Source organism: Hoplias malabaricus, chromosome 1 (genome assembly GCF_029633855.1).
Source record: "Hoplias malabaricus isolate fHopMal1 chromosome 1, fHopMal1.hap1, whole genome shotgun sequence".
Lineage (NCBI taxonomy): Eukaryota > Metazoa > Chordata > Actinopteri > Characiformes > Erythrinidae > Hoplias > Hoplias malabaricus.
The window spans coordinates 6,840,518-6,850,799 of NC_089800.1; the positions used below are offsets into that span (position 1 = coordinate 6,840,518).

The 10,282-nt window shown below is 37.1% G+C and overlaps 1 protein-coding gene across 3 annotated transcripts; it reads left to right on the forward strand.

The window, feature by feature from the left end:
* Positions 1-633: 633 nt before the first annotated feature.
* ncam3 (neural cell adhesion molecule 3) lies at positions 634-9,666 on the forward strand. Of its 3 annotated transcripts, none has more exons than XM_066677549.1 (16): positions 634-820; positions 1,757-1,828; positions 2,332-2,529; positions 2,739-2,903; positions 3,387-3,533; positions 3,648-3,765; positions 4,044-4,198; positions 4,679-4,803; positions 5,355-5,475; positions 5,716-5,883; positions 6,151-6,270; positions 7,234-7,361; positions 7,654-7,816; positions 8,076-8,277; positions 8,561-8,680; positions 8,892-9,666. In XM_066677549.1, exons 1-16 carry the CDS (start codon positions 757-759, stop codon positions 8,932-8,934), a joined length of 2,109 nt encoding a protein of 702 aa, XP_066533646.1. In that variant the 5' UTR covers positions 634-756; the 3' UTR covers positions 8,935-9,666. The 3 variants fall into 3 exon arrangements, with proteins under 3 accessions (XP_066533646.1, XP_066533662.1, XP_066533654.1); XM_066677557.1 differs by having other exon boundaries at positions 637-820; positions 2,739-2,873; XM_066677565.1 differs by lacking the exon at positions 8,561-8,680 and having other exon boundaries at positions 635-820.
* The last annotated feature ends 616 nt before the right edge of the window (positions 9,667-10,282 follow it).

Consider the following 10,282-nt stretch of genomic DNA (forward strand, 5'->3'; position numbering starts at 1 on the left):
TCATTTTTAAGTTATTTTTTGACTAAAAACAAATATCATTTTAACTTCTACACAACATTTTCCTTAAAATGTCATGTTTGAATTTAAATTGCAGTTATACATTACACAAAAACCATTAATTTATTTGTCCACCTAATATTAGCATTGCATAATAAACGTTTTAAACGTAACTGTAACCTTAGCCTCAGGGAAGGACTAAATTAATGCTTTTAGAAAGTACATGTTTTTTAAATAAAAGGTTTCCCTAAAAACAAACACATAAATAAACATACTTACTTACAATAATTTGATTACAAATAAAATTTGGATTGCATTTTAAAGCTTCACTTTTGGCAATGAGCCCCTTTTTAAAAAAAAAAAAAAAAACAGATGACAGTGTTGAAACTTATCTTCTTCCATCAACTCTCCAGAGACAGTCAGCTTCTCTCCATCCGGCAGTGGAGAAGAGTGAGGGGGTGTATGGTGCGGGGGGGTTGGGAGGTGGGGATGCTTTTGGCGCCTGTGAGGGCAGGGCAGGTCTTGGGATGGCGCTCATCGGCAGATAATTTGAATAAAAAGATCTGGAGAGTGGGGGTGTTGGTTGGGGAAGAACAGTGGAGATTTGGCTGATAACCAGGTTCCTGTCTGTCTATGTCTTCAGCCCACTGCTAGAGTATAAATCCTGCAGCCCACCACAGCTGACACTACGGTTTCAAGTACTTTTATGCAGCAGGTGTTCAGACTGTACCGACAGAGGAAGAATACAACACTGTAGCAATGGCTACATCTCTCTTCGCACAGAGGCTCTTTGCCCTTTTTCTTCTATACACAGGACTAGCAGGTAAGAATGACATCTTTCTGAACATGTTAATGATTATTATTATTGTTATTATTATCATCACTGTTCATCAGCTTTAAATGTAAGAGTTTGAACATTCCTTGCCAAAACAATACTTCACTAATTTTGTGTGTAAACACATTACTTAAATTTGTTCGGTGTAGAGAATATATTTCTGTAAAACTCTGAGAAACTGAGTACAGTTTCTATTTAATTTCTGAGTATAATATGTTAAGAGAAAATTGAATACTTTTAATATATAGATTTTCTAATATTTGCACAGATCATACTGGGATTTTATTCTTCAATATGCTGAAGAATTGCATTAAATTTATTCAGTGCTTTATAATATTTTATAATTGTGTTTGCTACATATGTGTTTGCTACATATGTGTTTTCCTCAGAGTAAATTTACAACCTGTAGTTTGACCAGGTGTGTCCATATTTAACATAACATATTGTGAAAATATCTAATCATATCTGTAATTTTATTAATATTTTACACTGTTTCAGCCACATGATGAAGGATGAGTTGATTAAGTGGTGTTGAGAACGTTTAGTTATGATAGGATTTTAAAACTGTTTAATAAGTTGACATTGTATTTGATTGTAAAATGGGCCTCAGTGTAGGTTTCTTTAACAAGGTCGAGGAAGGTCTGAGCGACTACACAGGAAGAAATAGTGCATTGTAAAGGAAGCCCGCTACTAGAAGAAGACATTGACTCTTTTCCTGGTCGCTTGCCTTTAATCTACTTTTAGTTCTCGCTGCTAATTCTGGTCTTTCCCATAACAATTGGGAGCAATGGTTAAGTAGGGTCACTGTTTAACACCACGCTCCGTGTGGATATTGTTTCTGTCCTTCATTAGGTTTTTTTTTCGGTTGTTTCTGTATATTTTGTAAGTAGCAACTAAAAGTGAACTGCTGTTTTTATTTGCCAGATGCTAAAGTAGAGGTGATCAGCAGCGATGTGGACATCAGGACTGGGACTGACCAGTTAATACTGTGCAAAGGTCAGTGTGCTTTTCTCTGAGCTTAATGTAATGTACATAAATGTATAAATGATTATTTGTAGCAATGAACAAGGGCCTCATGTTTTTCTTTTTAAATGTGACAGCCACAAATTTTCCAAAATGTATGCTTTATTAACTCTTTGTTTACATCTCGATTATTTATCTGATTTCTACATTTTATTTAATTTCTGAAACTGCACATAAACCTACACAAAATGTAAATAAATAAATCTTCAGTTTATTTGCCCTATACATTTTTTTTCTATAGTTTAAAAAAAAACACCCACAGTCTTTATTAGAATGGTGTATTCAAGCAAATCATGTCAACATGTCAAAAATAAACAATAAATAATAAATAATAAACACAGCCTAACTTAGTATGGATTTACAGTACATTTTAAATTATGTAGGTACATGACATCTGTTCTGTAGGAAAGTCAACATCAGAAGTACATCTTTGTTTAAATGGGGATTTTCAGTCATGTCATCTTTATATCCTCCAGCTGGTAAAGAGGCAGACATTATATGGAGAAAAGATGGAGAAGATATTGATGAAGACCGTCATGTAGTGGAGAAAGTGGATGAAACCTCAAGTAAACTGCATTTGAAGAATGTTGACCTAAAAGACAGTGGAGTGTACCAATGTAGCTGTGATTATGAAACACATACTGACGATGGGTCAATCAAAATCTTTGTCTACGGTAAGACATGTTGTGATTTAAATATTAAATGTGAGAGAACTGTATTGTAAAAAAAACAAAAGAAAAACTTAATACTGACTACTTTTAAAAGTTTTGACGTAGAATAATGATAAATTCTCTTATGATTCCCTGTTAAATTATGTACTGAGGTCTATTTTAAAGTATTTACTCAGTATTCTGATTCACATTTCCTTCTTTCTCTTTGTCAGAGCCAATTAACTTTGGCAAGACAAAGACATATCATGAGTTTTTGGAGAGACAAACGGTGCAAGTACCATGCGTGGTCACTGGGAAACCTGAAGTGGAAATCAACTGGTATCAGGATGGTCGACTTTTGAATGACGGTAGGACCCTCGCAACAGGCTATCCATGTGGTACGGGGGTCTCCTCGCCTTCCTCATTCTCTGTGATGCCTGCAGCTGGCAGAGTGGAGGGGTGGCGATGGTGGACGACAAGTGTTTATGGGGCGGGAGGTTGCTGGCAACCGTCACCACCCAATTTGTTGCCAAATTGGGCGATGTTTCTGGCCAGTGTCTGGACAACATCTTCACAGCTCTGGGAATTTGATCAAATTTCTTATCAATCTAACACTTAGAGTGAGAGAATACTAACTCCCTTAATTGGACCCAATTTTCTCATCTAACAATGAAAGTGAGAGAATACTAACTCAAAAAAATACAAATACTAAACAAATACTAAAAAAACAAACAAATAATACACTGCCCCATTTCAAGAAAAACGCCACCATTGACAACCAAAAAGAGTGCATGTGCTTTAAACGCTTTCACTGTAATAAAAAACTCACCTGGTTGTGGTCAAATGTGATAACTCCTATGCTCATTTTTTCCACTCCACAGACAAAGGTCATTTCACAGTTTTACCGAATCGGAATCTGCAGATTACGGATATTAAGAAGACTGATCACGGTACCTACGCCTGTGTGGCGAACATCAAAGAACGACAGGCCATAGTGGAGATGCTCAACATCTCTATAGTTGTAAATGGTGAGAGCATTTTCCAAAGGAAAGACGAGGTCATTGTTTAATAATCCAGGAGCTATAGACTATAGACAAGAAAGAGTTTTTCTAAATTTTGCCTCTTAACTTCCACTCCTTTAGTTCCACCGACAGTAATTATTCGAGTAAAACAGATGGACGTGCACGCAGGACCAGAGACAAATGTAACAATAATCTGCCTGGTCTCAGGATTTCCCAAACCCACCATTTCCTGGACAAAGTGAGTACATGCATGAAGTAGACTACTTTTCATTCATTGGCCTTAATTACAACTTCCGTTCTTTTTTGGGAGATGTGTTTTAGCTCTTCAATATTATTATTTGAACAGATATTCACACCCCCAGCATTTAGGATGCATTTTCACAATTGCACTAGTGCCTCCAGTAAATGTCTCTCTAAACACAAGCAGGGTTTACCTTTACTTTTCCAAATTCTGCTTTTTTCCAGTTGTTTATTTACAAGCTTTTTTAAATCTTTTATCAAACGTGTCCATTTCAGTCCTGCTACGTCAGATTCCTCTCGCTACATATACAATTCAGACAAGAGTGAGCTGATCATCCCAGCTGTGACTAGAAGTGACTTGGGAGAATACGTCTGCACAGCTGCCAATAAGCTTGGAGATGCGAGTGACACATACATTCTGGATGTTTCAGGTGAGAAACTGCTTGCCTGTGGAAGCTAAGAAGGCAAAAAAAAAATGTTAAAAGGAATTATGGAAGGGGCAGCTGCCTAAGGTTTACTTCTACAGTAAACAAAGATGTCATGGCAAATTTGGTGCAGAGTAAGCAACAGTTTCCATTCAGTTTTGGCAGAAAAATTTCTAAAATAAATTTAAACCGCTTCTGTATTTTCTCTTGGCATTTGGGCATTAAATCACAATTACTGATTTTTGTTTAACACCACCACCACCCCATTTTAAAACAGATCTTTGTTGTCTTTCCTTAGATTTTTTCATATTTACATACCATTCTGAAATATACTTATTTTCTTAAAAAAAAGCTGAAGTTGAGTTTATTGAATGAGCTTTTTTAAAACTTCTCATTAAACACCAAAACTGTGTGTACAACATTATTTCTCATGTACCACATTTTATACCACATTGTTAACCACATGGTTTTGTTGATCGTCCCCAGAACGTCCACTGGTGTTCTTGAGCCAGGATGAGATGGCGGTGAAGGTGGGAGAGTCTGTGTCTGTCCCCTGCAATGCCACAGGACACCCTTCACCCAGCATTGAGTGGCTCAACCATAAGAAAGAGGTTGGAAAAGTGCTTTTGAGATACTTCAAAAAAACACAGTCTTATAATTTGAATTTGGAGAAAGAAGTCAGATAGAACCTTATAATTCCAGCGGAAGACATTTATGGACTGTTGGAATCAGTGCGCTTTTTAGGTGTTCCCTTACTTAACCTTGTTACAGCTTGTACCCTTGTACCCTTCATTCAAAAGAACCTGTCCCAAAAGGTACAGCTGTGGTTTGTGGTTTACTTAAGATGTGCAGTGAGGTCATTTGGTATTTTTTTGTGAAACACTTAGATGCCACGTATGATACACTCTGAGACATGTCATATATTACAGCTCCTGTTTGTAGCACAACAGAAGTCATATCAACCCCATGCTTTCTGTAAAGTGGTGCAAACTTTTGCAAATACTGCAGGCATCACAAAAAATACATGCCATAAAATATATCAAATAAATTGTGTGGATATTTGTCATTAAATGACATTGCTGCAGCTCTGCTATCCTTCATCCTTATGGGGTTTTTTAAAGCAGCAGCTCTTAATTGTTTGTGTGTGTTTGTGTGTACGCAGAAAGTGGAAGAATCAACATCAGAGCTCATTTTCAAGAATGTAAAGTCCTCAGATGGGGGTGTGTATACCTGCAAAGCCAACAACAAGGCAGGCACCACCACAAAGGATTTCCATCTAATTAGTAAGATGATTATTATCATTGTTATATTTTTTTAATAGCATGAAACTGACTGATAGCAGGACACTGAGTGGCTTAAAATGTGTAAGCTACAAAATAACAGGCAAATAATAAAAAGCACCTGTGCTTGTAAATATAGTAAGGGAATTTAAAAAAACTGTTATTGCAGAGCACTTAATGTAAAATTGAATTTTCACAATCCATCAACATCAATAATTTCTCTTCATCTTTCCTTTTCTGCAGCTGTACCAGAGAAGCCGGTATATTTTACTGTTAAGCCTGGACCTACTTCAGCCCACATCACCCTGCACGCTCCCTTAAAAGACGGAGGGTCTCCTATCAGCACGTATGTCGTTCAGTGGAGGACAAAACAAGAAAAGAACTGGAACCAAACGGTCATCACACCTTCTGGTAATTTTGGCACAAACTTTAGTAACAGTTTTATGTTTGTTTTTATTTGTGTTATTAAGTTTTTCTCAACCATATTATTAATGTAATTTTTCATCTATGACTTATGGGTAGTAGCAGGATGATGTGTTCAAGCGTCAAGCATTAGCTAGCATTATTGACTATATATATGTCTTCCAAACAATTTACATTGTATCAAGATCAAAGTGGGGCAGGTAATATTAAAAAGAAGACTCATAAACAACATTTTAACTGTGTTTTGATCCTTAGGTGTCCTGATTGTCAGATCTCTGGCCCCGTATACCGAGTACATTGTGCGATTTGCGGGCCAAAACAAGCATTTTATTGGTGATTTTTCCGAAGAGAAGAAGATCCGCACTGAGGCCAAACGTGAGTGTCACCAAAACTCCTTTCCCTCCATCCTTTCATTCCATCTTATCTGCTAACACATGGATTTGTGGTTGTAGCCTTTCAATAAATAGAAATAGCTGTTCTGAATGTATTTGAATCTTTGGAAGAGTAGAGTAGTGTTCATTTTTACTGCACCAAAAACCAGCCCACAGGAATAGTTTGATTTATCCATGCCCATGAATCTAATAGTAAATGGATGTCATCAAGTATCATACTATTTGCATTAGGAGTGTTAATAGTTGTTTGTCAGCATTTTACATTTGATATTTGATTGGGTGTACAGAATATGGTCTTTCACATTCTTATCATGCAGTCATGTCTCATTGCTCATCTTTTTCCTCCATTATTTGCCTCTTTTGTCCATCATTCATCTAACTGATCCATGACCATACCCGTCTGCTGATGACCATTCACTGACCTGTTCCTGATGACGTCATTTCCATTCCTTTATTCTCCACATCACAGAGGGTAAATCAGTAGAAATATACAGATATATATTGGGTTCTGTGAAGTAACATAGTGCAGTGATGTAGTGTATTAAATTTACTACCCACCAGGTACTTTTATTTTTTATTATGTAATTGTAACTGGTCCTTTTAAAAAAATTAAAAAAATAAATATATATATATACAAAATATTCAGTCAATGTATCATCAAAGTAGCTAGCTTTCTTTGTTTGCATGCTGGGAAAAAAGCCTTAGTGTTCGTACACAGCCCCAGCCCCAGAAAATCAAAACAAACTTTGGAAGAACACTGAAGGGAGGAGTGCATTTGCCTCTCTGCTGAGAACAAAACTCCAGAATCATATATAGCACATTTTAAGTGTTCATACGCTGGGAGAAAGTAGCATACAGTTATGCTTGGTATGTTTAACTTAATAAGCGTTGCTAGCGTGTAACTCACATTTCCCCCCTTTCATTTTGCACATATTTCTCTCTATAGGGGAGCCAGACAGTCCTGAGATGTCTGCAACTGATGGGAAAGTAGATGGAAACTCCTACTCCATCCCTATCAAACAGTTGGATGATGGAGGATCTCCTGTTCAACACTATGTAGTGCGCTACAGATCAGTGAGTTTCAAATTATTGAGCTAAACACTGGAACAAAAATTACTCTAAAATGTTTAATCAAAATTTATATTTGTCCTGGTCATAAAGGTCATAATCAAGTACATTTCAGTCACCTACCTTTAATTGTGTCTGTTTAAAAAAGTGACATTTGCTGCACTGTAGGTGAAAATAATCCATAAATCCACACAAACGTTTAGAATGCATCCATGTGGCATTTTCCTTTTGCTTTTTGTGTTATTCCTTTTACAAGCACTACAACACTACAGAATTAACATAATTCTTTCTTTGACAGGACAAGGATGGTGAGGACTGGAGAGAAAATACAATTCCTGGCAACTCTAGCAAAATTAATCTCCAAAATCTTCAGTACAACTCAGAGTACAAGATGGAGGTCTTCGCATTTAACATTAACGGCTCCTCCAGGCCAGCCACACTCAACTTCACCATTCCACAAGGTAGGTGATGCTGATACATAGACATTGGACCTAGATGAATCAGTATTAACATCTAGATATCTGTACGTTTTAATAGCTGTATCACAGTAACCCATGTTTCCTAAAGGTTCTTGTCTTCCATAGTACGATAAAATATTACAACAGCACTGAATGCTAATGATAAGCTAGCAAGTCTTCACTAGCTTTGTTTTACTGCCTCTGATAGCCATGGTTAGCACTTTTGGATTTAACAAATTGAATATATTGTTTATTCTTGCAGCTGTAAATAAGCCCATCTTGGGTAAAGGTGGTGTGGCTGGGATCGTCATAGTCATCTTCCTGGTGCTGTTGGTGGCAGTTGACGCATTCTGTTGCTACACAAACCACTGTGGCCTGCTGAAATTCTTGTCAAGAAAACTCTTTGGCCAATCAATGTCTGTGACGAAATGTGTGGAGGATGGGGTGATCAACAATGCTGCTGTGTAAGAGATGTTTTAACATTCAGTTCTTTTAGTACAGAAGATGAGTTAGATGTTTCAGTTTATTGGTTAAACAAATGACTTAGTGCTAATGGAAACTTTAAAACAAATCACTAATTAATTTTGCTCAACGCAACCATAAACAGGATGAACAAAATGAATGAATGAATGAAATAATGTTGCAAGGCTGAACACAGGTTACAGGAAGTGTCTGTAAATGAGGAGAAAATAATGTGTACTGGTCTATCTCAGCTGAGCTTCAGTGTCTGTGTATGCTTTGATCCAGAGACATGAATGGGCTAGACAAACCAAGGGGTAGCTTCTCAAAGCTACAGGCACAAAACGGGGCGAACAACGGGGTACAGTCGGAGGTCACGTGCGACAAAGCCCCCCTCACCAAATTCGAGTAGGTGCACATTTCAGAAGGGTGGATGCTAATTAAAATGCTATCCACAAAAAATGGCGCTCAGGAACTCAGGAGGTCACCTATCAGGGTTTTTCCAACTCCCTCGGCCATTTTTTGATCCCCATCTTGAATTCTTGTCTTTAAACATGATATTTAACATGTCAGAATGAGAAATTAAAAACATTAAATCGATTTATATTTCTCTCCTCAGGAAACCACCAGCCAATGGTGAAACAAATGATGCAAGACTGTGACAGCTTTAATTCCTCATAATTGAAGGAAACCTTCAAACCAAGAAGAAATAATGAACCAAAGAACGCAGATTTCCTGGACAATTGTACTAAAGTGCAGCTTAAAGAAATTAGGCATTTGTCTGTACAAATAACATGTAATCATGAGACGGATATAGCCATGTTGTTATTCACCACTGATAGGCAACACCAACCTACAGATCACTGTCAATTAGACCAGAGGTCTAACGAATTTTAGTTACAGATACCAAGCTATGACAGGAGCTGAGGAGGGATGCTTTCGGTGCTTGTTCAGAGGTTAAGCTTTGTACTGCTTTTATCTAATACGCTGTAAATAGTGCATGTAGATTTTTATAAACTGTAATTGAGTTCTTTGACCTTCAGACTACTGTGGAAGCAGTTATGGGATAAAAAGGCAATGCATTTGTGCTAATTTATTGTAAATTTAATGTATGCATAATAACAGCATCAACTCTTTGTTTGAATGTTTGTTAAAAAAATTTTTTTTGTTTCTTTCAGCTACGGACAAACTCTGAATAGCTTGTGCTTTGATTATTTTATTTTTGTGGCAGACTGTTAGCAACTAACAAGTGGATGTATAAACATTTGTATAATTCAGGCTTCAGATGGCAATGTATATTTTGTACATATTTGGCATTTTTGTAATATAAGCAATGTGGTGTGTGAAGTTATATTTACAATTGTTCTGACATGAGACGTTAATAAAAAATTAAGTTATGAGTTATTCTGTTTGTGGTGTGGCTATTCCATTTATTCTGACAGTGCTGTAGACCACTGAAGTATCTTCTCTTGTCCAGCTGGGCCTGTAATTGGGGACATTCAGAATATTAAAAGGCATGTACTGGTTTATGAAATCTATAACAAATGCCTCATTGGTCTAAGTATTAGGTGCTAATTTCAAAAATGTTTTGACACTTTTGGTTAGGGATGTCTGCATTAGCCTTGTACCTGTCTGGAGTGGCTGGGTAGAACTCTATCTCTGCATAGTTCAACTCAGAATTGTCTATATTATGATGTACAGGTAGACAGTCATAAACCTCCTCTGAGGCAGTGGCTTCTGGAGGCTAATTGAAAAAAAAGAAAGTGATGAAACATTAATATTTAAAACGGTGCGGGAAGCTGATTTTTATTATGCAGAAAAAAGCCACTGTACTCATTTCCCCCAGTACCTCAGCGCATTTCTCTTCAAATAAAAATTATTCGATAATTATTCGACATGTCAATTATTCGAGCGGGTTCGATTCCCGCTCCGGGTGACTGTCTGTGAGGAGTCCTCCCACAGTCCAATACCACACGTTGCAGGTGGATTGGCGACTCGAAAGTGTCCGTA

Bases quoted from the DNA above. Each gene is read 5' to 3' on its own strand.
- ncam3 (XM_066677549.1), top strand. From the start codon at position 757: ATGGCTACATCTCTCTTCGCACAGAGGCTCTTTGCCCTTTTTCTTCTA. The intron at 7,817-8,075 runs GTAGGTGATGCT...TTATTCTTGCAG, and splicing joins CAACTTCACCATTCCACAAG to CTGTAAATAAGCCCATCTTG. The intron at 8,681-8,891 runs GTAGGTGCACAT...TTCTCTCCTCAG, and splicing joins GCCCCCCTCACCAAATTCGA to GAAACCACCAGCCAATGGTG.